General features: G+C 57.0%; 8 protein-coding genes across 8 annotated transcripts; 3 read left to right on the plus strand and 5 right to left on the minus strand.

The window, feature by feature from the left end:
- Positions 1–107: 107 nt before the first annotated feature.
- C7974DRAFT_393786 (uncharacterized protein) lies at positions 108–3,089 on the minus strand. Its single transcript, XM_046141812.1, has 3 exons — positions 1,538–3,089; positions 1,401–1,489; positions 108–1,354 (listed from the first exon to the last, which is right to left on the minus strand). The coding sequence occupies exons 1-3, from the start codon at positions 2,645–2,647 to the stop codon at positions 343–345; spliced, it is 2,211 nt and encodes a 736-aa protein (XP_045996839.1). The 5' UTR covers positions 2,648–3,089; the 3' UTR covers positions 108–342.
- A 133-nt stretch (positions 3,090–3,222) lies between these two features.
- C7974DRAFT_393787 (uncharacterized protein) lies at positions 3,223–6,825 on the plus strand. The gene has a single exon (XM_046141813.1). The coding sequence runs from the start codon at positions 3,510–3,512 to the stop codon at positions 6,750–6,752; it is 3,243 nt and encodes a 1,080-aa protein (XP_045996840.1). The 5' UTR covers positions 3,223–3,509; the 3' UTR covers positions 6,753–6,825.
- A 395-nt stretch (positions 6,826–7,220) lies between these two features.
- On the minus strand, positions 7,221–9,003 carry C7974DRAFT_412898 (uncharacterized protein; the record flags this gene model as incomplete). The annotated part of the gene is made up of 2 exons (XM_046143686.1): positions 7,221–8,317; positions 8,367–9,003. 2 exons carry the CDS (start codon positions 9,001–9,003, stop codon positions 7,221–7,223), a joined length of 1,734 nt encoding a protein of 577 aa, XP_045996841.1.
- A 1,025-nt stretch (positions 9,004–10,028) lies between these two features.
- On the minus strand, positions 10,029–11,672 carry C7974DRAFT_180729 (DHHC palmitoyltransferase-domain-containing protein). The gene is made up of 2 exons (XM_046136346.1): positions 11,556–11,672; positions 10,029–11,509 (listed from the first exon to the last, which is right to left on the minus strand). The coding sequence occupies exons 1-2, from the start codon at positions 11,642–11,644 to the stop codon at positions 10,279–10,281; spliced, it is 1,320 nt and encodes a 439-aa protein (XP_045996842.1). The 5' UTR covers positions 11,645–11,672; the 3' UTR covers positions 10,029–10,278.
- A 99-nt stretch (positions 11,673–11,771) lies between these two features.
- C7974DRAFT_453630 (uncharacterized protein) lies at positions 11,772–14,139 on the plus strand. The gene is made up of 2 exons (XM_046145877.1): positions 11,772–12,237; positions 12,284–14,139. Exons 1-2 carry the CDS (start codon positions 11,776–11,778, stop codon positions 14,126–14,128), a joined length of 2,307 nt encoding a protein of 768 aa, XP_045996843.1. The 5' UTR covers positions 11,772–11,775; the 3' UTR covers positions 14,129–14,139.
- Positions 14,140–15,284: 1,145 nt separating this feature from the next.
- Positions 15,285–16,309, minus strand: C7974DRAFT_180774 (cytochrome b5-like heme/steroid binding domain-containing protein). The gene is made up of 3 exons (XM_046136347.1): positions 15,902–16,309; positions 15,690–15,816; positions 15,285–15,533 (listed from the first exon to the last, which is right to left on the minus strand). Exons 1-3 carry the CDS (start codon positions 16,018–16,020, stop codon positions 15,372–15,374), a joined length of 408 nt encoding a protein of 135 aa, XP_045996844.1. The 5' UTR covers positions 16,021–16,309; the 3' UTR covers positions 15,285–15,371.
- Positions 16,310–16,598: 289 nt separating this feature from the next.
- On the minus strand, positions 16,599–18,323 carry C7974DRAFT_311970 (uncharacterized protein; the record flags this gene model as incomplete). Its single annotated transcript, XM_046138330.1, has 1 exon — positions 16,599–18,323. The coding sequence occupies one exon, from the start codon at positions 18,321–18,323 to the stop codon at positions 16,599–16,601; it is 1,725 nt and encodes a 574-aa protein (XP_045996845.1).
- Positions 18,324–19,617: 1,294 nt separating this feature from the next.
- On the plus strand, positions 19,618–24,762 carry C7974DRAFT_180834 (uncharacterized protein). Its single transcript, XM_046136348.1, has 2 exons — positions 19,618–23,963; positions 24,020–24,762. The coding sequence occupies exons 1-2, from the start codon at positions 19,899–19,901 to the stop codon at positions 24,566–24,568; spliced, it is 4,614 nt and encodes a 1,537-aa protein (XP_045996846.1). The 5' UTR covers positions 19,618–19,898; the 3' UTR covers positions 24,569–24,762.
- The last annotated feature ends 726 nt before the right edge of the window (positions 24,763–25,488 follow it).

The following is a 25,488-nucleotide window of genomic DNA, read 5'->3' on the forward strand; positions in this document are numbered from 1 at the left end:
CCTTTCGTGAAGTGCTGCAAGTAGGGGGAAGTGATTAGTCAGCAGCGTTGACGACTCGAATCCACGTGACATGTTTGTAGGCCGACCTGCTGGCACACTGTAGTCTGGTAGGAGAAGCGGAGTAATTCTTGAAGAGACTGTCGAAGACGTAAATTTCAGATGTGAAACGTTACAACTTTCCCACATCAGCCACACTATGTGCACGCCAACGCGAAACCATGACTTCATGAACTAAAAATATAGACATGTGAGTAGAAAATCGTGTACCTGACCTCTGGTCTCAATTCGTCCACTCAATACAACTGCTTTCGATATATGGTTGCAGGTGCTGGGTTTTTGCTGTCATCCTTCTCCAAAAGCGCAGGCCGGAAAAGCGCCTGGTACCTGTGGCATCTCAGTGACTTCTAACATTGCCTCGTCAGTATCCGTGTGCATAACACTGTCTAGTAGTGCTTTAAAAGCCACTCTTATCCCCTGAATATCTTGATCAACTCCACCTATGACCTTGGGGCGTGCATCAAACATCTCCCAGTACATCCGAGTCAGTCGTGGATGCGGAGAGATGTTACAATTGCAAATATGCTGCTGGAGTATTATCATGGTATACGTATCGCCCCAAGTTGCTGCTGCGCTGATAGTATAAGATAGATCTCTCAACTGCATACTGTCATCGATTGTCATGCGCTTCAAAAGCAGCTTCATTGTTTCGTGGTTTTGTGCCTCTATCGCCAAAACGAGAGGTGAACGGTATTTGGCCGATTTTGGATTTAAATCCGCCCCGTAGTCGAGGAGTAGAGTGCACAATTCAAGTGAGAGGTGGGGTATTGCAGCTGCCAACATGAGTGCAGTGAAACCGCGGGAGTATTGTCGTTCCACATCAGGTTTTGCTCCCAAGACCATTTCCATGAGTTCCTGCGAAGGTTCTCCTATCACGATCAACGACAAAACGTCGTTCCCGCGTTCATCGATGATGTTCACATCAGCTCCTGCATCCAGCAGAACCTGACATACAGGAATGCAGTCTTTTATAGCCGCAAGCATGAAAGGCGTCCGTCCATCCCTTCCTGTGGCATTGACGTCGGCACCAGCCGCCAGTATCAAGCGGACAGCTTTGACGTTGCAACAAAGAGCAGCCCAGCAAAGCAGTGATTGTCCGCATAGCTCCCGCTCTGTGATGGCTGTCGCATTACGACTCAAGTAGGACACAATCTCAGTGTCGCGCCCACGCGATATGTGGTAATACGCTATGGGTATGTCGAGGTTTCTTCCTGCAGCAATCATGACGGGATGGTTCATCAGACGGCTGAATCCATTCCTAGGAAGGTTTTCAATATATAGTTCTTGCGCAAAAGTGCTGGAAAGAATCAATACAGAGCCTATGTGGATGTGTGACGACGTACAGTTGTGGATCCCGAAAGTTGAAGTCTAATGTGGCTCCATTGTCCAGTAGCATCAAGCAGATATCAATTCTTCCGCAACTTAATGCAAGCTCATGAAATCAGTGTGAGCACATATTGAACACGGGTTGAAGACTCACCACGATCAGGGGCACTTCGAAGTCGTGAGAGAAAATATCGAAAGGACCTACACCAAATTCGACCAATGCACGGCAGAACTGGGTAGCCGAGCCACCTGTCGCGACTTTCACAAGAGTTCGATGCACAGAGTCATCATGGAAAACGCGGGGTATTCGTATCGACCAGGTTGCGTTTCTGCCACTGGTGGTGCACCAAGACCCGGTAAGCTGAATCACGTAAGGTAGTATCCACGTAGGAAAGCTATACTCCAGTCGAAGTGAGCCTTCTCGATTTGAACCTGCAAGACATCGTTCAGCGTCGCAAGATCGTCGACTCAGGAGGGGGGCCCCTGTAAATCGGTAGAAACCAGATCCAATCAGCCCCTGGAGCCAACGTGGAGATCCGCCTTGAGTCGGTACATGACATCGACAAGGGCAGGATGAATGGCAATCCGAGGGCCTCGCCTGCAATTCTAACCGGACATACTCGTCGTTCATTGCAAGGTGGTCATGAGTATCTAGCGCAGATGGTGAGCATTGTTGACTCACGAGGGCTGCGCCAGACGCGGCTGCTTGCTCTAGAATGGTGGTTGCACTATGTGGACCATCCACCTCTACCGATTGAGATGATTCATTCCGTATGATGGATATGCGTTGAATATCTAGTAACAGACGAGCACTTGTGCGGATCTGCACAGCGACGAGAGCCGTTGTGAGACCAAGTTTGATCGATGCCAGTTCTTGCTGCAAGACACCGAGTTCGGATTGCGCTTCTCCAAATATCTCTTTAAGTTTCGCTCGACGGCGCAACTTGATCTCGCTTGTATGAGTAGGTCCATCTCGAAGAACCTTCTCTTTCATGTACGTATTGAACGCTGTGAGTCGTTCGTCGGCACGAGCAATTAAACGTACGACCTCCGCATCGAAGGAGTCAGATGGAACTGCTTTGAGGCTGCTATGAGCATCGCGAACAAGCATTAGCGTTGCTTTGAAGTCGTTGATTTCATTCAAGGCTGCCTGAATATACAGAGGAAGTCCGCGGAGGCCCCACACTCGGATAACAGCTGATCCAGCAAGAGTTGTCGCGCTGATGAGAGTTATAATACTTGCGGTTAGACCAGCGACCTCCATGGTTAGACGCTGCTGGCGGCGATGAATACTGCGATGTGGGCGATGTATGTTACCTGAAGTTGATTGAGGGCCTTACAGCTCAGCAGCGAGGCTTAGCAGATGCAAGTAAGCTGCCTGCCATCCAGGATTTGACAGCCTGTCAGCAACAGATGAGGGACGTTTGCAGAAGCAGAATCTTGCGTAAGACTCTCATCATAAAAAATCTGCGAGTTACTTGTTTGCGCAACGCTTTGCAGCAGTGAGCCTTGATCCGAAAGTACAAGTGAAGCCACACGGTGCAATGATGTAGGAGCACATAGCGTGTAGGTGGTGTACGGGAGGCGTAGCATGTGTTGATATGGAGATGCACCGTTTCCTGCACATTTTATTTGAACAGGTATGTAGCAATGTTCAGAACTCTACAGTCTTTTGTCGACCGTACGGAAGGTTGGAGGCGTTTCCTGTTCTGGCGATGCATTGAGGACGCTTGCGAAGCTTATCAGATCTCCGAGGGATGTGCGTTCCCCGCAACCCCCGAGGAGGCGTGCGATGGCGTGCTAGACGCTAATATAATTTCTGGTCGCAACAACGCGACAGGCCGCGCTTGGAAAGGTCTATCGCCCGACCGACTGTGGCAGAGCCGCCAATCATGCTGCTAGAGATCAATTACGCATTCATAATCTGCTTCGGCTGGACATCTGCCGATGTCGCTGGAATTTGGCGCGTCTGAATATAGAGGGTGGGTTCGACACTCTTCCATCACCCACATTTCCCCACGGTGAAACGTCGAGGAGAGATTGCGCCAGCTTCTCTCATACCATTGGAAGGCGTCTCATAGGTCTTTTGACGGATCAATTCGCTGAGGCGTACACACAACCTCAAGATGCATTTCCAACAGACACAGTCCGCTGGTCCTGGGGCGGAGCAGAAAGAGTCGCCAAAGGTCTTCACCAAGCAGTCTTCAAGTCTGCCTTTTGGCGAGCAACTGCCTCTCGGCTCGATCAGTGGGCCTACCTACCTGACCGCGCAGACACTCGTCCAGCAGGTTGCATACGCCTTGTCTGACAAGATCTTTGCCTACTCCGCCGAGTCGTTCGACTTGGATGTGGCGATCAAGAGCTGGCAGCAGCAGGGCGAGAAGAATGCCTTTGGCTACCAGACTGGTGTCTCCTCGCTGGAGACAAGAACTGGTGCTGGCGCAATCGCGCTTGGGTACCTTTTCTCCAAGGACTTCGACCTCGCCAAGCGCCACATTCCTCAGTCGATCGTCGCCTCCTCCTCGACCTTGAACTACCTGCGCCCGGCGCTCGACCAGCTGTCGCTTCTCTACTCGGTCGCCAACCCAGTCACCGCGCACGTCGCCGCCGTCGACTACTCCGCGAACTCGAGTGCGGGCCTTGTCACCGACTATGTTTCGTCCCTCACCCTCGCTGAGGACCTCGGCCTCGGCCTCGTGTGCAGCCCGTCTGTTTTCGAGGCTCAGCACATGGCGCTCTTTGCCACCCTCCTCTCGAGCGTCATCCCTACAATCCACACATACGATGGCATCAGCGTTGGTCGCGAGACTGCCCGGCTGGTGGACACTCTGGACCAAAGCAGGCTGCACAACAGCTACCAAGCTGTCCTGAAGGCTGTTTCTGAGGTCGACAAGAAGCACTCCGACAATGCTGGCCGCCTAGTCCGCCTGCTCCAAGCCTTCAACGACGAGTTCGGTGAGGATTACAGGCTATTCGACTACTACGGTCATGAGGAGCCCGAGAGCGTCCTTGTTGTCTTCGGCACTGTCGAGGCATCCCTGACTGCTCAGGTTGCCAACGCTCTGTCCAAGGATGGTGACAAGGTTGGTGTCATCAACGTCCGTGTCTACAGACCCTTCGTTGAAGAGGCTTTCCTTGAGGTGCTTCCCAAGAGCGCTCAGCGCATTGCTGTTCTTGGCCAGGTCAAGGACGAGGCTGCTGTGCTTGACGCTGCAGAGTACTCTCGCCTGTACTCGGACGTTTTGGCCGCTACCCAGTTTGCCTTCGACCGAAACATTGAGGTCTCTGACATCAAGTACTCTCGCGAGCAGGTCTGGACTCCCAGCAACGTTCTCGATGTTTTCCGTCAGATCTACTCTGAGAAGAAGGCGGGCGAGGAGTCGCGCTCATACGTCAACATTCTCAACACTGCCGATGTCAAGCAGTACACCTTCTGGGACCTGGACGAGTCACCAGCTGCCACAGCCCCTGCAGTCGTCGGCAAGCTTCTGTCATCCGACTCGTCCAAGAACGTCTTCGTACGTGAGGGCCACGACAACCTTGTCTGTGGTGGTGTTACTCGCGTTGATATTCGCAATGCGGACTACACTATTGAGGCCCCGTACGCCATCGAGGAAGCCGATGTTGCAGCTGTTGGCGATATCTCGATCCTTAGCGCCTTTGACGTTATCAACAGCATCAAGGCTGATGGCTCCATCATTATTCAGCTTCCTGGTGTCAAGGACGAAGACCTTGAGAAGAAGCTGTCTCCCGCGTTCCGCAAGGCACTGTTCGAGAAGGACATTTCTTTGTTCATCATGGATCCCACTGAATCGGAGACCGTTGTCGAGGAGGCTACTCTTACGACCTGCCTTTGTCAGCTGGGTTTCTTGAAGGTTGCTCGCCCAGACCTGCTCAGCTCGCACATCTCCAAGTTGGCTGCTATCAACGGTACCGAGCAGGTCTGCGAGAAGATCGTCCAGCAGCTGGAGACCGCTCTCCGTGAGGTCGAGGTCCCCGCTGCTTGGGGCACTGTCGAGGAAGACGTGCAGCCCATTCGTCTGCCCGCAGACATCAACGTCAACAGCTTCGCTCCCTTTGACCGCACTGAGATTGAGCCACCAACACTGCTCAAGGACTGGAAGATCGCTGCCCAGGGCCTTGCGTTCAAGGAAGCCTTCGGCACTGAAACAGTGCTTCGTCCTGAGCTGGGTGTCAAGACTTCAGTGGTCACTGTCAAGGAGAAGCGCCGCCTCACTCCTGAGAACTACGATCGTAACATCTTCCACATTGAGTTCGATCTCGGCAACACAGGCGTCACCTATGCCATTGGTGAGGCTCTCGGTATCCACGCTGAGAACGACAAGGCCGAGGTTGAAGAGTTCATCAAGTGGTATGGTCTCAACCCCAACGAGATTGTTGAGGTACCTTCTCGCGAAGACCCCGACGTCTTGGTCAACCGCACTGTCTACCAGTCCCTGATTCAAAACATTGACATCTTCGGCCGCCCTGGCAAGAAGTTCTACGAGGATCTTGGCAACTTCGCCAGCGACGAGCAGGAGAAGCTGGCTCTCCAGACTCTCTGCACCGGTGACGGTGCTACAGAGTTCAAGCGTCGCGCTGAGGTCGACACAATCACCTACGCCGACCTTTTGCTCGAGTTCAAGTCTGCTCACCCGTCATTCCACGACATCGTTCGCATCGTCGCCCCCATGAAGCGTCGCGAGTACTCCATTGCCTCTTCGCAACACGTCACCCCCAACTCCGTCAGCCTGTGCATTGTCACCGTCAACTGGGTCGACCCCCAGGGTCGCGACCGCTTCGGCCAGGCCACCCGCTACCTCAATGGCCTCCGCGTCGGCAGCCCCGTCACCGTCTCCGTCAAGCCCTCCGTCATGAAGCTCCCCGCCAAGTCCACCGCGCCCATCATCATGGCAGGTCTCGGCACCGGTCTCGCGCCCTTCCGCGCCTTCGTCCAGGAGCGCGCGTACCAGAAGCAGCGCGGCGAGGAAATCGGCGAGGTCCTGCTGTACATGGGCTCCCGCCACCAGCGCGAAGAGTACCTGTACGGCGAGGAGTGGGAGGCGTACCAAGACGCCGGCATCATCACCCTGCTCGGCCGCGCCTTCTCGCGTGATCAGCCCCAGAAGATCTACATCCAGGACCGCATGAGGCAGACGCTGACTGATATCCGCCGCGCGTACCTCGAGAAGGAAGGTAGCTTCTACCTCTGTGGACCTACGTGGCCCGTGCCGGATGTTACGGAGGTGCTGCAGGAGGCTGTCGAGGTTGATCACAAGCTGAAGAACCCCGATGCGAAGAAGATCAACAGCAGGAGGGAGATCGAGACGCTCAAGGATGAGGGCCGTTACGTGCTTGAGGTTTACTAGATGTGCGTGTTGGGATAGTGTAGATCGTTTGCTTCGTAGCGGATATCAATACTTAGACTTTCGGACTTCTGAACGCTGTTCTTTACTGTACCGTGTGCTGATCATCGAGACAATGTTTCGGGATCCTCCTGCCCTAATTGACTGCCCGAAATGTTCCGAACCCAGTGTTGTCCACTGTCAAGCTCGACGGCTCCTGCACTCCATCACAGCGGGGCCCACCTCACACAAACGCAACGACAAGACCACACGGTGTTTATCCTCTCATTCAATACAAGAGATACGCATAACACGCCAAAGCCCCGCGCCCCAGACACCAGCCACTTCGAACGACCATATTCGCCCCCAACTCCACGCCCAACCCGCTAAGTCCAGCAGCACCAGATATAAACATCAAATAACCCTCATTCAAAACACCCTCCCCCAGTCCCAAACCCCCCCATTCCCAACGCCTCCACCCCCCGCACCCACCTACGTCGCCCGCGACGCCTCCCGCCTCGCCTGCAGCCGCGCAACCTTAAGCTCGAGCTCCGTCGCCCTGAGCTCGGCCTCCAGCGCCGCCGCACAACTGTCCTCGCCGACACCGTGCGCGGCGGCGTCGGCGTTGGGCGTCGGGGTGCGGGACGGTTCCTGTTTGACAGCGAATGAGGCGTCCTGGCCCTGGCAGTTCTGAAGAAGGGGTTGCGGGTAGCCTTGCGCGGGGTCCCGGGGCCACTGGGCGTGGGGCGGCGGGTAGTAGGTGTGGAAACCAGGGCGGGGGGTGTGCGGCGCGACGTCGTAGTCGTAGTCGGTGCGCGGGCGCTTGGTGTCGGCTGGGGGAAGCGTTGGGGAGCGCGGGTCGGTGTCGTAGGGGCTGCGCGGTGGGTTCGGGGCGTGGCTGCCGTGGCGGGGGTACCGGGGCATGCTGGGGTATCCGCCGGGCTGGGATGGTGGGCGGCTGTCGCTGGAGGGGGGTGGGCCGTGGGCGTAGCTGCCGTAGCTGCCGTACATGCCGTACCCCCCGTAGCCACCGTACGCTTCAGGACCGCCGTAGGGCATTGGGCGGCCCCAGGGATCCATTGGTGCGCCGTAGGGGTAGGGGTAGGGGTAGCTTGAGTGGTCGTCTCGTTTGCGGCGCGGTGGCTGGGGGCGTGACGGTGGTTCTGAATCGCGCTTGGAGCTGTTCTCGTCTTTGACTTTGTGCTTCTGTGGTGGCAGGCCAGGCAGACGGAATGGAGGGGGTGGACGGGGCGAGCTGGTATAGCCGCTCCTGTGGAAATACTGGCCCGTCAGGCCGCCGCGATCGGTCTCTGCGTCGCTGTCATCCGCATCTTCGTCTTTGATGAATTCATCCTGGTCGCGGGCGTTGTCGTCCTCAACATCATCACTTTCATCGCCGCTGACGGCTTCGTTGTCAGACCCCACGCCGAGGATGTGGTCAATGTCCTTGTCGGTCTCTTGCTGGCCCTGGCGATTAACAAGCAGATGCTTGTACCGGATGCTGAAGCTGTACGGCACATCCCAGTCCTTGATGAGCATGTCCTCCAGAACATCGAAGTCGGTCGTCACCAGCTGCGGCTTGCGATTGCCTACACCAGCATTAGCAAACCCTTCCATGCAGCGGCACGCAAAACGTACCCGTGTTCTTGATGCGGTAGCGAACCACATCGTTCATCGCCTTCTTCAGCCACTCCTTGCTCTGCGTCAGCTTCGCAATCGACAGAATCGACTTGAGCACCGACGGCAGCCACTTCTTCGGATCCGCCTCGTGGTCGCGGTACATGGTGCGCTTTCCGCCCTTGTCGCCGCGCTTCATGAGCGGGCGATGGCACTTGGGGACGTATGCGCGGATGAAGCCTTTGCCCCAGTACTGCTCGATCTCGCGGATGACTTCCTTCTTGGCCTCCATGTCGTTTTTCTTGATGGGCTTGCTGGCCCAGGGGCGCGGACCGGGCTTCTTGTGCGGCTTGCTGATTGCTGTCACGGGGGCTTTTGCCGGCTGGCGCAAGGTGGCTTGGTGCGCGGCGCGGCGCTGGGAGAGGGCTGATGTATCGCTGCTCTCGCGCGCGTGGCGTTGGAGGTGGCAGCGGCTGGAAGTGCTCTCGCGCTCATGTGTGGATGGGCGGACTGGGCGCTGTTGGCGGAGGGGGATGTCATCGCTGCTTGATTCGGGGTCGGGTTGCTGCTCTTGGGACTGAATCATGGATGGGGGCTCTTCTTCGTCGGCTTTAGAGACGCCATGTCTCTCGAGAGGAGACGAGGATCTCAGATTCATGTTTGTCTGTTGCAATCTGTGAGTGAGCGGCAGTGATTCGTGGCAGGAGAACGGACCTCTTGCAGATCGATCTGCTTAGTGGTGCACGAGCTGCGAGTGAAGGGTGGGTAGTTCTCAGTGCGAGTGCGTGACGCGGGTTGCTGTCCGCCTGGTGAAGGTCGGCTTCAGCCTGCTGATGAAGTACTGCTGCGCGCCAGGGGAGGATGTTCCTCGACTATATCGCGCCCGTACCAGCACCCAAAGGCGTCCGAAGGGTGCTGCTCAGCAAGATACAGCGACAGAAGATCTCGTGAGACCCCACAGCTCGCAGCTGCCAATGCGTACTATTGTAGTCTCGAGTCAGTATCAGAAAGCCTTACCCTATCCAAGGAGAGCGCTGGAATTGAGAAAGTAGCTGTTGTCAGTCAAGCAGCAGAGTAAGAGATACCCACCGGGATGTGGCGTTATATACACCCTAGGCCGACCGCTGCCCGTTGGTTGCCGCCTGGCTAGGCGAGGGTGCGGTGAGGTAAAGGTAGCCGATCGGCGCTTAGCGCCTGCAGAGAGCGATCTCGGGGCTGGCAGCCAGGTGGTGCTGGTCAGTGATGACCATAAAGCGGGATCTGCTTAAAAACAGAGAGCGGTGGCCCAGAGAGATGTTCTCAAGGTCTCTGCTCGATGTGTATGGAGTTTTGGAGCTGCAGACAGCACTGAGGGTAGGTAACGCGCTGGCAAGATGTAGGAATAGGGGATATCCTACACCTTTGTCGTTGAACTGGACCCGGCTGTGTTGCATTTGAGAAAAACGCCGTGAATCACACCATCCAAGTGTGGCTCATATAACCAACCCCTGTTACATGCGGCTCCGCCAGCACCCGCTGGAGTAGTAAATTCATTTGCAAGAAAGTCCGCGGGCCGCTACACAACCGCTCTAGAACGGCGGCTACGTACACGCGGCAAACAAGCGCATTCTATGTACATCACAATCTATACGCACCCCCCAATCAACACATCCAAAGAATGTGTCGTAGGGCTGAAATGGAAGATAGGGGATTCGCGCTTTTGGGAAGGGAGGGTAGTGTGTTTGCTGGGACCAGATGGCATGTCGAGAAGGGGCTAAACGGACGATTATGAGAGAGGACAGAAAAGGAGGTAGGAAGGATAGACGTCAAGACGTGTATCGAAAGACAGACAGGAAACGTTCTTGGAAGCAGAGTATTCGACAGACGCAAGAGGGAGGGTACATCGCACACAAGGAACAGGAGATACAAACACGTATGTTGCTAGATATAATCCCTAGTTTGTCAGCGCCTCGACCAGATTATCCCAGAACCCCAGATCATACACGTTCTCCACCGCGGCTAGACTCCACACGCGCTCAAATGAGTCGGGCTCAGCAACGCGCTGGACGCGAGCCGGCAGCGACTTGGGCGCCTGGCCGTCACGCGTGCGCACAAGGATATGTCTGCTCTCCAGCGGCCACGTGGTGAGCGGTTCTTCCAGCGCGACATCGACCTCATCTTCTCCGGGCGTCAGGATCGGCTCATCAGACGAACTGCCGCTGTGCGCACGACGGGGCGCCGCAGGCCGCACCGCGTTCTCCGCCATCGAGTCTGCCCTGCGCGTGCCCAGAAACACGACGCCCTCGGCCATGTCCTCGCGCCAGTCGGCCCACTTCGAGCTCTCGTTGGTCGTCATGCCCGCCCAGATCAGGTACACGTGGTACGCGAGCAGGCCCAGCGGCAGCGGCCAGGTGAGCAGGGCGAGGAGCCCGACGCCGGCGGCGCTGAGGCCGCCGACGTCCAGATACAAGCTCAGGTAGATTGCGAAGTAGTGGGCTTTTGCGCCGAACCAGTTCAGCCAGCTCGCTGCGTCGGATCCCCGTGCCGGCTTGTAGCGGTAGAAGGACTCGTAGCTTTTGTAGTGGGCGGCGACGGGCGGGGTCAGGGCGTAGTAGGCGAGGTAGGCGCCGTAGGCGATCAGGAGGCCAGTGGAGAGCAGCAGGAAGAGGAAGTACTTGTAGTTGCCGCGGCCAAGGCAGTTGTTCACCCAGATGCAGTGGTGGTCCATGCGGGAGACGCATGTCTTGCAGATGCTGCAGTGCTTGCTGCGTGCCGGCTTTAGCAAATGGCATGTCGAGCATGGGTTGCCGGGATGGTACAGGACGCGGTCGTACGGGTAGTGTCGCATCTGCGCGGCATGATTCTGGGGCGTGATGTAGGTGGTGCTGTTCGACTTGGCGCTGAGCCAGAGCCAGAAGTAAGGCTGAGGCAGGAGGACCAGAACGGTCAGCTTGTGGTGGAAGCGGAGCCCTTGCCATACGGCGGGCAGGATCAGTATGGCGCATGCAGTCACGAGGCCAAGGAAGAAGACGACGATTACGGGGTGCTTGTCGTGCATGAGATGACGGCCAAGCCGTGAACTGCCGGACGTGATGCGGCCCTTGGTGAGCTTGACATCGATACGGCGCAGAAATGACGGTATATGGTGCACAAAGAGCCGGTTGAGGAAGCCTATGGGAGTGTTTCTGGCTTGGTCAGGTTGGGCCGGGAGAGAAGTAGTGGGGGAAATACCTGAAGGCTGGCAGGCGGCCGAAGAAGGCCACGAATGTGAAGAATGAGACAGTCAGGGCTACAATTATAAGGGTGCGCGCGAGCGCCATTATATTTACTCTAACGCGTGCATGTTGCTGTGGAGGTGTTGTTGGTGAGCGCCGCGGCAATGCGACCCCACAACGGTCAACATGTGAGCACGCGTTTCCCCGACGCGTCGTCACACTAACTCCACACCACCATGGCCCCGGGCATCGTGTATGAAAACGTTGCCGAGGGCGCCGACCTCGAAACTGGCGCGCTGTTTGAGGGCAGGAAATTCTATGTAGTGCAGCGTGTGCCCAACCGCGCGGCGCTGCTAGACGCGATCAAAGCGAATGGCGGGTTCATTGTGCAGCTGGAGAAGCAGGCCGACTGGATGATCGCAGACCACTTCCGCAGAGACTGTCCGCCCGGGTCGATCAGCTATGACTTTGTCCAGAAATCCATCGCGAAGGGCGAGGTCCTCGACCCGGACAATTTTCCCGCAGGACCACAATTAGGCACAGCGCGCGACCCGGGCTCGTTGGTGAGGCCCGCGAAGAGCACCAGGGCGCATTTCACCGCGGATGAGGACCGCATACTGTACAAGTGGGCCAAGGATGCGCAGGTGTCCGGTGTCCGTGTCGGAGGGAACGAGATATACAAGCAGTTCGAGACGCAGGTACTTTGACGCGCGCGAGTTGCTATGCACCGCTGACTGTACATAGCATCCGCAACACCCATGGCAATCATGGCGCGACCGCTACCTCAAGAAACTCCAACATATGCCTGCCTCCGCATTCACGACCCCGGAGAATGCGCCGCCATCTCCGCCTGCAGACCACTCTCGAGTCGTGGAGCCGCCTGTAGGGAGGGGGGCAGGTCTTGTGAAGAACAAAGACAAAGCCAGAGCAGCCGCGAGTGAAAAACAGACAGCCAGCGTGGGTGCGTCCACCAGCAAGCGTCCGACCACCAAGGTTGAGAAGATTGCCGGCAGGGAACAATTCACAGTCGACCAGCTAAAGGCAACATTCACAAAAGAGGATTGGGAAGATCTGTATGCCTTTGTTGAAGACATCGACAGCCACTCAAAGGAGGATGAATCCTATGACGCAGCATGGGCAGACTTTGCCGCGAGCAAGGACAACCAGACACCAGAGCAGTGGCGCCAATACTATGAGAAAGTGGTCCGGCCACAGTGGCTGTCGGATCCGGTATCTAAGAGGCAGCAAATCAGAGAAAAGGTCGAGGCGAGACATCAAGACACTAGCTCCAGTCCTGTCAAAAGTCAGAGCTGGAGCCAGGTGCAGGACGACGATGTCAAGTCTCAGACAATAGCGTCACCGGCGCCATCACCTAAGCGCACAGTATCAAATATATTACCATCAGATTCAAGACTGGCATCCGAGTCGACAGCGCAACAGGAGACGCCGAAGTACATTCGAGATGGGTACGAGAGGGCGCTGAAGCGGATCAGGGGCGAGGCAGATAACGTCCCAGAAGCCGACGTGTCGTCGCGACCGGTCAAGACTCGCAGGAAGATGAGTTTCTCGCCGACTCTCATTGATCCCGAAGAGCCAATGGGTCTCGTTGGCACTCACGAGCAGCCGTTGGAGGTCTCCTCTGTGGGCTCTCAATCGGAATTCTCGGAGCAAGACGAGTCAGATGAGCAGTCGCAGTCACAGAGCCGGGCACAGGCTGACGGGGAAGAGACAGAGGACGAGGAAGAGGAAGAAGTCGCAAGTGACACATCCTATGACGACTACGTCAAGTCGATTGGCCCGCTTCCTCCGCCTGCCTACGCCACCGACGACGACAACGACGACGACGATGAAAGTACAACCTCATCCACCGACTTTGTCCGCATCGCGCCCATTCCACGACCACCCCGAATCCCTGAAGACGATGACGATGAAGAAGACAACGACAACGAAGAAGACGAAGACGAATCCCTCCCCTCCAACGACCCCACCCCCCGCGCCCCCAGACACACCGCCTTCGACACCCAAGCCATCCTAACCACCTCCTCGCACCACCTGACCGCCCTCCCTCTCCCCCCCACCTCCTCCTCGCCCCCGCACCACCCCGACTCCGACGTCTCCACCACCCAGTCCCTGCAAGAATTCAGCAGCTACCTGCGCGCCGCCGACGACCTGTCCACGCCCCTCCACCCCCGGCCCTCCTCCCCAACACCCTCCACAGCCTCCCACTCCTCGTCCTCAACAGCGGCGTCCACGCCCTCCAACGCGCCCGACCCCGATCCCCCGCTCACCGCCCGCGCACTGGATGCCTTCTACTCGACGCAGTCACGCGCAGGGTTCACCCCGGCGTTCACGACCGCCGCGCTGAAGCGCACGCGCTGCCGTCCGCGCCTCGCGCAGGCTGTGCTGGCGGCGTGGCGCGAGGGCGCGGCGCTGCCTGTTCGGAGGGGCGTGTGGAGTGCCGAGGAGGACGAGGTGGTGGTCAGGGGCGATGGGGCGGCGCTGGTGGCGCTGCGGGAGAGGCATACGATGGATGGGTGGGGGGGGATTACGGAGCGGGTGAGGTTTCTGGAGGCGTGGGGTGGGCAGTGAGTAGTGAGAGAGAGGGGGGGGGGGGAGAGAGATGGGCGGCGATGAAGTTATTGGGCTGTCCGCGGCGGGGAAGCGCGTAACACCCAGCCCTGCGAGACGGCTTAAGACCGCGCTCGCGCGTCTCGAGACCCGGTACGATAGTGTACGCCTATGGCATACACATGCGTCACGTGCCTGCACTTCTCCCTCGCCTCGTCCCCACACAAACGGTGTCCTGCTCATCCACTCCACTAGCCACAACACACACCGTGTAGCTAGTCACAAACCCACTTCCCCCCTTCTCTCCGGCGTCCACCCCGAGCGGGTATAATACACACCGTCGTACCCTAGGAAGTATTGCAACCACACCTAACTCCAATCTTACATCATCGCCTGCCTTCTGTGTACAACAGTATTGTATATATGGGTACTCGCGCATCTTCCGCGCTGGCCCCTCTCCCCCTCTCCACACCGATCCATATCCCTATCTCCCGCTATCCCTATCCACCGAGCCCATATTGTATCCACCGCTCCCATGCACACCGCTCCCCCGCTCTCACACCCCATCCCGATCTGCACCCCCGCCGCGACATTCCATTCTGCATCGCAACCCTCCGACTCCCCGACGTTCCTTCCGTATTGTATTGTCCAAGACTCTCGGCTCCCGGAACGGAGCTAGTCCGGCGCTGCTCGCTTCCGGGCGCGTCCGGACAGGGGGCGTGTGGGTGGGTGCGTGCGTGCTGCGGGAGGAAGGGAGGGACGGGATCGGGGACGGGAGGGGCGTTTGGGGTATGATTTGGGGAATGGGTTGGGGCGTTCAGAGCGTTTTGTGGATGGGGGCTGTGGGAGGGTTTTGGTACGGGGTTGGGATTGTTGGGGTGGGAGGGGGAGGGTGTGGAGCTTGTGGAAGGGCGCGGGTGTGGAGTTTGTGATGTGGGTGGTGTGGACGTGCTGTGATGAGATGTGGATGTAATGTGATATAGGTGAGGTGTGGTGTGGATGTACCTAGCGTGACACGGAGGTGATGCAAAGTGTGTGTAGACGAGCCTGAACACGCTGACATGGTGCGATGTTGGTTTGTGAGATTCATCCGTCTATACGCCTCTCCCGCAACGCCCACAAGCCGTGCGGGGCCGGCGCCTGTACTGCGTGCTACGTGTCTTCCCCTCGCGCCGCCGGTATCTAGATCTACGCTCCTCGCTTCTCCTCAGTGAACGCCGAGCGCCGCGTCAGGGCTGTGTGCTTCTCCGCTTCCGGTCCCCGTCTACTGCTGCTCGCTCTGCGCCTGCAGGTACTTGTACGCGCCGAAGGCGAGCGCGCCGCCGATCAGGATGATGGCGTACAGCCCGACGCCGGTGGAGGCGCCGTCGGCGGCGGCGGTGGTGGCGCTGCTGTGTGCGTAGCTCTTGGGCTTGGGGTCGCCTTCCTGCGGGGGGGTCAGCTTATGTGGGGTGGGTGGGCGGTGTGACGGTCAGATGGTCGGGATATTCGGAGGCCGGTGGATTTTGGAATATCGGAATATAGGAATGTAAGAATATAGGATCGGGGAGGGGAAATCGAAGGGAGAGATGCGGAGGCGTACCTGGCGCTTCAGCGAGCCGACGAGCAGGCCGTCGAGGATCTCGCGCGCTTCGTCCGAGTGGCCGACATCCTCGAATGCCTCGGTCGAGTCCTGGCCGCCGACGTCGAGCAGGACTTCTTCGCCGCCGCTGTGCAGGGTTAGCATTGCGTCTGGCGGGCGTGTTGCGATCCCCAATTCAAACACGGCTGCACGCGGCGTCCGGGACAACGTACGGGTGCTCGTCAACAAAGCTTGTGCAGTCGTAGACCTTGTCGTGGACGACAATGTACAGGTCCTTCTTGGAGGCGTGCTCGGAGACGTCCGAGTAGGTGAATTCCTTGGTTTCAGACATTGTGGGGTGTGGAATGTTCGTGCGTGGTTCGAAGGCGTCTTTAAGGGGCGGGCAGCGACTGACGACGGTGTTGAGAGGGCGGATGCGGGGAGCTAACGATCCGGGTTGCGTGGAGGAAACTCGGTGTAGCCCATCGAAGATTATCTGGAGTCAAGCCGCTCCGAGCGGTTTATGGAGTCAGACCAATCAAATTGCAGCCATGCCATTGGCTGCGCGTTGTCGCTCTTCTCAGGCAAGAGTTCCGGTCGGCATTTTGCGGTCAAGATTTCCGTTCTGTCCACGTCGCGCACCACCGCATTCATAACGTTGTCTATCAGGTGATACAGTCTGAGCCATCCAAGACTCCAAGATACCTCACTTATGTGAATTTCGCTCTTGTCGCTTCTCGCCGGCCCGAAAAGGTTAGGCCCGATCATGCTGTACTTATACACCTCACTGCCGTGATTGACTGCCAGATTGGTCAGCGCCGAACCTGCTCCGAGACCCTGTCTATGCAATGCTCGATTGAACGCCTACGCTATGCTATGCTAATCCCAATACCAATACCAATACCCAAACCATGTCAGCCCTGCACGCTTTTAGGAACCTAGAGTCTTGACCCTCATCCACTCGCTGGTCCCGACACCAAGATTCAGCCCGTTCTCGGCCCACCACCTGCGGACGCTCTCGCCAGCGTCTCCCTCAACGCCGTCTTCCAGCGCTTCTTCAATGTCACAAGTCTTGTACTCGACCTTCAGTCCGCTCTTCTTCCACCACTCAAGCACGTGCGCCTTGCCCATCTTTGTCGGGCCAACCAGCACCTGATTGTCGAAGAGCATCTTCTCGCCGCGCATCGATCGCCAGTAGTCTAGAATCTTGGTGTGGCCGTGTGTCGAGGCTATCTTGGTGACGGTGTCTTCGTGCGAGAAGGGCACGCCACTGGCGACCCACCACTTGATCGCGTCCAGCTTGTTCGATTGTGTGGCATATGTTATCGACTTTCCGACTTTCAGCTTGAGCGGATCACGGAGCTTAGCAGGCGGTGCCTCTTCGCCAGGGGTTGGCGGTGTGCGGTGCCGCGAGTGCTCCTTCCACCACTGCAAGACGGGTATGTGGCACTGTGACGAAGCCTGTTCAAGCGCCGCTTCGGTGTATTTCAGAGGTAGGCCAGAGTTGTACCACCAATCGAGGGCGTTGGTCGAGTTGTTGCGAGACGCGGCGTCCATGGCTTCGGACGAGTACTCTTTTGTCAGGAAGGTCGGAGAAGTGCGCCAGTAATCGAGAATTTCCGTCTTGCTGAACAGTGACGCCTTGTGGGGCAGGAAGGTGTGCCCAAAGTGCTGCCAGAAGAGATCTTTGTGATAGTACTCGAGGTGCTTAAGAACGGGGACCATTGCAAATCGCATGATCAGATCCAGACATGGCCGGGTGATACGAGTCGGTCTCTCTGTGTCGAAGGTCTTTGCGATGTCAGTGTAGCTGCATGTGAGCAGCGTCCAGCCCAGCTTTTGCATCTGTGTCTTTGGCCCGGCCTCGCTAGCAGCCTGCTGCCAGTCGCGAGGCACCGGGAGATTCGTGTGCACGTTGAGCGTGGTGGCCAGCTCCCAGTCCTCGGTAAACTCCAATATGATAGACCAGAGCTCGGGCGGAAGCCGGGGCCCTTTGTTCTTTAGCAGCTTCAGGGCCGGTAGATGGGCGATTGATAGCGCGACACTCCGTTCCCCGACTGCCATCAGGTCGATCTGCGTTTGCACAGACTCGCTGAGCTCCTTGTATCCTCCCCATGGCACAACCTTCCTTCCAGCCTGATCGAAGTTCCACAGCAGCGGGGGCAAGACACGGATCCAGTTCATCTTTTTCTTAATTTTGCTCATCTGCTTCTTCGACATGGGATGCTCCCACTGCAGCGTTGACATGCCGGGTATCAGGAAGATCTTCTTCAAGACATCCCAGCTACGCAGGATTTTCAGATGGAGGTTGTTTGTATGGCCATGCAGCATTTGCGCTATGTCTTCAGCGTCGAGCGGCGCGAGAACAAGCAGGTCTGCCCACACGCAGAATTCAGCCACCTGCGTTTCGACAAAGTCATGGTGCTGCCACCCGGGGGGCTGCTTGTCGGCATTGTACGTGTGCCAGACAGGCTCGAGGGCGGGCGACACGGCGGCGAAGGGCGAGGTGGGAAACGGCGTGCGTGCTACAATGCGCAGGGAGACATTTTCGAGTCGCTGCAGACGCGCAAGGACGGTGAGGCCGAATTTCGAGGCGACGGGATCGGTCAGTGCGACAAGGACCTTGAGTGGACGTGCAGCGGGTGACGAGGTCATGAAGTCGGGGTGGCGTATTGTGCAGTGTGGTGGGAGTGGGCGAGCGGTCTGAAGCATGGGAGGGTGGTGCGCGGTTAGACCGCCATTGGCCGCCGCCCCACAATCCTCCGCTGGGACCCTGATCTATTGACGGTGCTGGCGTCGACAGGCGAGCATGGTGGCATGGTGACATGACATGGCAAGCCGCAAACGCGACTCCCTCAGCCTCGACAAACTCGGTTCGCCTGGGTGGGGGCCTGCGTATGTGGGTTATCTGACCACATAGCTACAGCTGCCACAGACAGGGCTGGGCGCCTCTCCGATCCATGAACGATCGCCTAAGAACAGCCCGGAAGCGTCTGCGCTCCGCGGGCCCTGGCGCCACTGGTGGGGCTGACATTTCTGAGCCAGCACGAGCACGTGACATGGTGGACGCAGGGCTTGCGTGCCTAGATGTGCATCTGTGATTGACGATAAGAGATCTGCGATTCCACCGCTACGTAGGCGGCACTTCTGGCGAGTACGAGACGCCGCAAGTCTGAAACAGTGAGGCAGATGATGGGGTAGGCCCGGTAGGGCAGCGCACCGTTTCATGCTATGATCTTCGCCCGAATGGATGGCCAGATGGCAGCTCCACCGCCAGGAGCGCCAATGGAGATCAGACTTTTCGTCCCCGACCGCAGCCCTGAATCGCTGTGATGCTGCCACACGAACTGCTGCCGTGTCCCGGTGCATGGGCTCTCAGGGAACCGGCTCCCTCACCTGCGTGGCGAATGAGTGAGTCGGAGTCGGCAGGCGTTTCGCCGCTTTCACGAGACGACTCAGGTGCGTTGGGTGTGTGCAGGAGCCCTCTTGGCTGCACATCGCCCTACCCTTGGCCCATGACGTACTCGAGCAGCCCCTGGAGGCCCACGATGTCAGCAGGCACAATTGCATCTTAGTCCAACTTTCCCATCTTCCCTGTCGCCAGCGACCGTGGCCAACCCTGTTCCGCACGGCCAATCTTGCTCGGCCAGACCTGCCTAACTGCTAGCGGTCAAGCTGGCCGCCGATCTCTGGAGTCTTGCTTCTTGAGATCGACATCTCTGAGCCCATCAAGCGGAGCAAGCCACACGACGCAAACAAGCGCGCCCGTACCTTTAGGCTTTTCCCTTCGCAGGTGGTCGTCCACGCCAACATCAGCGGCTCGTGGTCGTGCCTTCCTGCTGGCTACCTCTGTTGTTCCCAAGATGCGTGCTGGCTGTTCCTGATCCTGTTCCTGACGCACGTACAACTTCCTCACGTCCACGGCGCAACTGCCTCTTGCATGCCGGTCCCGCCCACCACGACGTCGATGCCCCCAGGACGCTTTTAGGCTCCGCTTCCGCCACCACGCCCGCCAACCCACCCAGTATTCTCCGTGCCCTGCATACCGCCAAGCCAGAGGGCATTGCATCAAAACCTGCGTGCCCGGCCAGCATATGCGCCTCCTGCCGCACTCGTAGCGCACCGTCGTCCATGGACGCCTGAGCAGAGTGCGCAGTGTCCTTGTGTGCGCGCCTCCACCCCCTCGTCTACCCAGACTCCCTGCGCAGCTCGCCACGGAGTCGCGCCCCCATGTCTCAACCACCACACCCGCCCCAGGACGCCGAACACTCTGCTCCCCCCGGCGATGCGGACCAGGCGCCCCCCGCTGCCCCCGTCTCCGACCACACCCCTTTGCCGCTCGCCGAGGCACATACCCAGACAACCGATTTTGCCGTCGACGGCTCCAAGTCTGACCGCGTCCCACAGCATGGCACTCGTGCGAGCGCCATCGGCCCATGCTCGCCCTCGGCTGCGGGGCTGAGCCCGGCCGCCCATGATCGTGTATTCCCCATACGGAGCGTTGTGTCCATGGATCCTACTTCTGCAACCACGCCGAAGCCGACGGGGCAGTACAGCGGCGACTACTTCTCCCAGTTCTCCCGATCGGCAGACTCACGTAGAGCCTCAAGCTCCACGGCCTCGAATGCGTCCCACGCCTCTCAGCGAGCCTATGGCCAAGCTTCACGGCAGCCGCCGCCATCTACAATCACCCCGCGAGCAGAAGCAGCGCCGCAGGCACAGCAGCAATCAAAATCAAAACTTCAGTTACCTGCGTCCTTATTCAACGACATTTCATCTGCTAGTCCCGGAAACAGTGTAGAAGGAGGGAACAGCCCATCATCACTCAAGGCCGACGATCGACCGCCATCCCCGGGGGCTACGTCGGTACGCAGTACACTGAGTAGTGTAGGCGACGTCGGTACTTTGATAACACCTCGATTTAAGCACGTCGCCGCCGAAGGAGGACATATGGTCATAACGGGCCGAGACGGCGAGACATTACAGCGCTGCGAGGACGAGCCGATTCACATTCCGGGCGCCGTGCAAGGATTCGGTCTCTTGGTCGTACTTCAAGACGAAGTGGATGGCAACGGAGGCCTCCTTGTCCGCGTTGTTTCCGAAAATTCAAAGAGATTTCTGGGCCGTACACCTAAGGAGCTGTTCGCTCTGGAGAGCTTCACAGACATCCTATCCGAAGAACAGGCTGACAATCTCCTCGACCATATTGACTTCATCAAGGACGAGGATTCGGATGTTTTGACAAACGGGCCCGAGGTTTTCACAATATCAATCAAGGTACCTGGGGTATCGAGAACTCGCAAACTTTGGTGCGCCATCCACATTAACGACGCCAATCCTGGGGTTGTTGTCTGCGAATTTGAACTCGAAGACGATCCTGATTTCCCTCTGGTACCGCCGAACGAAATCACACCCGAGCCGCCGGAAGATACCCTATCTAGCAACCCTACAGAGGCGGAGCTTTTGGAGAGCACCGAGATTAAGAGTCGGCCTCTCAGGGTACTGCGGAGCGCAAGAAAGAGGAAGGGTGAAGCTGCTGCAATGGAGGTTTTCAACATCATGTCACAAGTGCAAGAGCAACTTGCTGCGGCACCGAACCTCGACAAATTCCTCAAGGTCTTGGTTGGCGTTGTCAAAGAGCTGACCGGATTCCACCGCGTCATGATTTACCAATTCGACCAAGCGTTCAACGGACGAGTCGTTACCGAGCTTGTCGACCCTCGAGCCACGAAGGATCTTTACAAAGGATTGAATTTCCCTGCCTCAGATATTCCTAAGCAGGCCAGAGAGTTGTACAAGCTCAACAAAGTCCGCATGTTGTACGACCGCGACCAGGAAACAGCCCGTCTCGTCTGCCGTACCATCGAAGACCTCGAGAAACCTCTCGACCTCACACACTCCTACCTTCGCGCCATGTCACCAATCCATCTGAAGTACTTGGCTAACATGGCGGTTCGTTCTTCCATGTCAATATCCATCAACGCTTTCAGTGAGCTATGGGGCCTCATCGCTTGTCATACATACGGCGCTCGGGGCATGCGAGTCTCTTTCCCCATTAGAAAAATGTGTCGCATGGTCGGCGATTCCGCGTCAAGAAATATTGAGCGACTTTCATATGCCTCGCGCTTGCAAGCCAGAAAGCTCATCAACACCGTACCATCGCAACACAATCCATCTGGCTACATCATTGCTTCTTCGGACGATCTGTTAAAACTGTTCGACGCGGATTTTGGATTATTGTCGATCAGAGATGAGACAAAGATACTGGGCGCCATGGAAAACTCGCAGGAAGCACTGGCCATGTTGGAATACTTGAGGATGCGCAAGATTCAGTCTGTGATGACGTCGACTGATATCACGGAAGATTTCCCAGACCTTCGGTATCAGCCTGGATTCCATACCGTCGCCGGAATGTTGGTCGTTCCTTTGACGGTTGGTGGCCATGACTTCATCGTCTTTTTCAGGAAAGGCCAGCTGCGTGAAGTCAAGTGGGCAGGTAATCCTTATGAAAAGTTCGTTAAGGAGGGCACTGAAGGTTATCTCGAGCCTCGAAAGAGTTTCAAGACATGGTCAGAGACGGTAGTCGGCAAATGTCGAGAATGGACAGAAGAAGAGATAGAGACCGCTTCGGTGCTTTGCCTAGTCTATGGCAAGTTCATTGAGGTCTGGCGACAGAAAGAGGCAGCCCTGCAAAATAGTCAGTTGACTCGGTTGTTGCTTGCAAATTCCGCCCATGAAGTCAGGACGCCGCTGAATGCCATCATCAACTATCTCGAGATAGCTTTGGAAGGATCTCTGGATTCAGAGACTCGCGAGAACCTTTCACGATCGCATTCGGCCTCCAAATCGCTCATCTACGTCATCAACGACTTGCTGGACTTGACGAAGACAGAGGAAGGTGGACCGCTAGTCAAAGGAGAGTCGTTCGATCTAAGCGGAACTATTAAAGAGGCGACAGACATGTTCCGGGGAGACGCCAGGCGAAAGAATATCGAATATGAAGTAGTCGAGCATGACGGCTTGCCAAAGATGTGCATTGGCGACCAGCGTCGCGTCAGGCAAGCCATCTCGAATATTGCGGCAAACGCTATTCAACACACTAGTCAGGGAGGTGTCAAGATCGAGGCGTACGTTGCGTCAAGGCCCAGGAAAGATCATGCCGAGGTCGAGGTCGCAGTTACAGATACTGGTGCCGGCATAAACCCGAAAAGGCTGGACCAGCTGTTCTATGACCTTGAACAAGTTCAGTCTGAACCAAGTAGTGGTTTGGAGGAGGCAATCGCGCCGGATCCCAAGCAAATCAAGCAGCGCGATGATAAGACTGCACTTGGTCTCGGGCTTGCTCTCGTCGCGCGGATCATCAGGAACATGAACGGACAACTCAGGATCAGATCGGAAGAAGGCAAAGGCACTAGATTTGTTATCCAATTTCCCTTCGATCTTCCAGATAACGATGAGTCAGCAAACTCGTCTATGTCGGATCCTTCGCAGTCTGGAACCGTTACACCGCACCCTGAGCGACCAAAATCGCTTACCAGCTCGATTGAAGCTGGGGGCGAACGCATGTTGGTATCACCATCCTTGTCACGGCACGAGTCGACTGATACTACTGTGAACGGCACCATAATCAATCACCCGATAGCAAGCCGAAGACAGAGCGCAGACAGTTTGAAGAGCAAGGCCAGCTTACGGAGCTATAGGAGCTCTTCGACACAAGAAAGTGCGAGGAGTGACGTGGATAGGCTTATCGACGATTTGTCCGCACCACATCTAGTTGAGAGACGACGAGGCGGGGAAGGCGCTCAAAGTCCCGGCGTGCGATCAATGAGGCCCAATCTTACCAAACGCAGTAGCATGGATGCATCACCTCCACGCACGCGATCTAAGAGTCTAGAGGCCACAGATGGGAGAATAGTGGTGCCGCCCCACCAAAGAAGTCTGAATACCAGGATACCTGGCGAGGAGTCTGTCAGATTCTCTTCGCAGCCTCTCAAAGCTGTGCGCGTGCCAGACGAGGCTTCGTCGCCCGAACCGCGAACTCATGGCTCCATATTGGGAGAAATCTCCAATGAACCTCTGCAACAATCACCTGCGCAGACGCCCATGCCTGAGAAGCTGACCTCAGATCGTATGCGTGTTCTTGTAGCAGAAGATGACCCTGTCAACAGCCGAATTGTAAAGAAACGACTGGAAAAGATGCAACACGTTGTTCATCTAACCGTCAACGGCGAAGAATGCGCATCTGCATTTGGCGAGTCTCCAAAGGACTTTGATGTTGTCCTGATGGATATGCAGGCAAGCAACCCAATCTTTGTGAACAAACAACTTACGTGTTACTAACGTGGATCCAGATGCCAATTGTCGACGGCCTGACTTCCACGAAAATGATACGTTCGTACGAGAAGACGCACACCAACATTTATTCGCCTCGCGCGGCTCTCTGTGGCCGCATCCCCATCGTCGCCGTCTCTGCCTCGCTTCTTGAGAGAGACCGCCAGCAGTACATCGACGCCGGCTTCGATGCCTGGATTCTGAAGCCCATTTCGTTCGACCGCCTGAATAAGCTACTGGCTGCGATCGTTGACAAAGACATTCGTAGACAGTGCCTGTACGAGCCAGGCGAGTGGGAAAAGGGTGGTTGGCTCCACGAAGGCAAAGCAAGTGTCGAGGAGGTCGACACGAAACCTAGCAGTGCCCCGCCGATCAGCAACCCAAGCGACGTGATGAAGGAGGCAGCCCAGGACGCCGAGAACCCCATGGCAGGTGAAGGCAACGAGGATGGCAAACAGCCCGAGGAACAGGAGCGACTGCTGAAGAAGCAGGAAGAAGAACGGACTGAAGAGGACGATAAGCACAACGAGGAGGTTAGACATGCGGATCCCAAGGATGCTGCCGGGTGAGCGCTGGCAAGACGTCCACGATGTTTGAAAGAGGATTCGATGCAACGGCAGACTGCATTCTGTAAGGAGTATTGTTTGGTACTGGTCGACGCATTATTCCAGGAGTTTCTTATGACCCTCATGTTTACCTGGCCGCCGGCGATGCGCATGGGAGCAAAGCGAGTGAATCGAGCATAGCGGGCTGGGCCACGGACGCAGCGCGCTGGAAGCAAACGCGAGCGCAGTCTCACCGCGTTGCATGGAGCCGCAGAGGACCGCCAGGCGGAGGCTCAGGTGCGGAACTGCGCTGTGCGCTCGCCAGCATCCGTTGTCGTCAATTATAGTCATAGTCATAGTCCTAGTCAGAGTCGGAGTCGCAGATCGCAGATCGTAGTTTGTCGATGCGAGATGACGCGACGACGGGCTCAGCAGGAGAGAAATAGTAACGTCTTCTCTCTCCCTTTGTGGTTTTTCTGCATGATGTGTGGCGCGCGGATTGTAGTCTGGGGCTCGAGGTTTGCGGGTGTGGCACAGGCACAGGCGCGATGGAGTGGAGTTGCGGATTCACGGCTGCTGGGGCAGTGTACTTCACTCTCGTCTCGTCTCGTCTCGTCTCGTCTCACCTCATCCCATCTCATCCCATCTCACATGATCTACTATCTCGGCCCGCAGACACAAGCACGCACCCAGCTTGTCAGCCACAGCCATAGCCATGGCTATGTGCATGCGCTTAGCATCCCCGCCAGCTCCCTACTGCAGTGAGTACACTCCCCGAACACAAGCCACAGTGCGTGTATACGGGTCTGAGTGGGGTGCTGCTACGCACGACTAAGTATCCTACCATCCACAAATCACTGCATGGGGAAACGGCCAGACCACCATAGGTTGCGACTCGAGGGTGCTTTTTTGATGTGTGATACCATCAGTGCAATCACAACGGC

Source organism: Boeremia exigua (assembly GCF_020726555.1).
Source record: "Boeremia exigua strain MPI-SDFR-AT-0100 chromosome Unknown C7974scaffold_6, whole genome shotgun sequence".
Lineage (NCBI taxonomy): Eukaryota > Fungi > Ascomycota > Dothideomycetes > Pleosporales > Didymellaceae > Boeremia > Boeremia exigua.

What these genes read in the sequence shown, in the direction of transcription:
- C7974DRAFT_393786 (XM_046141812.1), bottom strand. Translation starts at nt 2,647, where the DNA reads ATGGAGGTCGCTGGTCTAACCGCAAGTATTATAACTCTCATCAGCGCG. An exon ending in TCGAAGTGCCCCTGATCGTG is followed by an intron (nt 1,490 to 1,537) that starts GTGAGTCTTCAA and finishes TGATTTCATGAG; the next exon opens with CTTGCATTAAGTTGCGGAAG. An exon ending in AACTTTCGGGATCCACAACT is followed by an intron (nt 1,355 to 1,400) that starts GTACGTCGTCAC and finishes GATTCTTTCCAG; the next exon opens with CACTTTTGCGCAAGAACTAT.
- C7974DRAFT_393787 (XM_046141813.1), top strand. Translation starts at nt 3,510, where the DNA reads ATGCATTTCCAACAGACACAGTCCGCTGGTCCTGGGGCGGAGCAGAAA.
- C7974DRAFT_180729 (XM_046136346.1), bottom strand. Translation starts at nt 11,644, where the DNA reads ATGGCGCTCGCGCGCACCCTTATAATTGTAGCCCTGACTGTCTCATTC. An exon ending in GGCCGCCTGCCAGCCTTCAG is followed by an intron (nt 11,510 to 11,555) that starts GTATTTCCCCCA and finishes TGACCAAGCCAG; the next exon opens with AAACACTCCCATAGGCTTCC.
- C7974DRAFT_453630 (XM_046145877.1), top strand. Translation starts at nt 11,776, where the DNA reads ATGGCCCCGGGCATCGTGTATGAAAACGTTGCCGAGGGCGCCGACCTC. An exon ending in ACAAGCAGTTCGAGACGCAG is followed by an intron (nt 12,238 to 12,283) that starts GTACTTTGACGC and finishes GACTGTACATAG; the next exon opens with CATCCGCAACACCCATGGCA.
- C7974DRAFT_180774 (XM_046136347.1), bottom strand. Translation starts at nt 16,020, where the DNA reads ATGTCTGAAACCAAGGAATTCACCTACTCGGACGTCTCCGAGCACGCC. An exon ending in AGCTTTGTTGACGAGCACCC is followed by an intron (nt 15,817 to 15,901) that starts GTACGTTGTCCC and finishes AACCCTGCACAG; the next exon opens with CGGCGGCGAAGAAGTCCTGC. An exon ending in TCGGCTCGCTGAAGCGCCAG is followed by an intron (nt 15,534 to 15,689) that starts GTACGCCTCCGC and finishes ACCCCCCCGCAG; the next exon opens with GAAGGCGACCCCAAGCCCAA.
- C7974DRAFT_180834 (XM_046136348.1), top strand. Translation starts at nt 19,899, where the DNA reads ATGTCTCAACCACCACACCCGCCCCAGGACGCCGAACACTCTGCTCCC. An exon ending in TTGTCCTGATGGATATGCAG is followed by an intron (nt 23,964 to 24,019) that starts GCAAGCAACCCA and finishes ACGTGGATCCAG; the next exon opens with ATGCCAATTGTCGACGGCCT.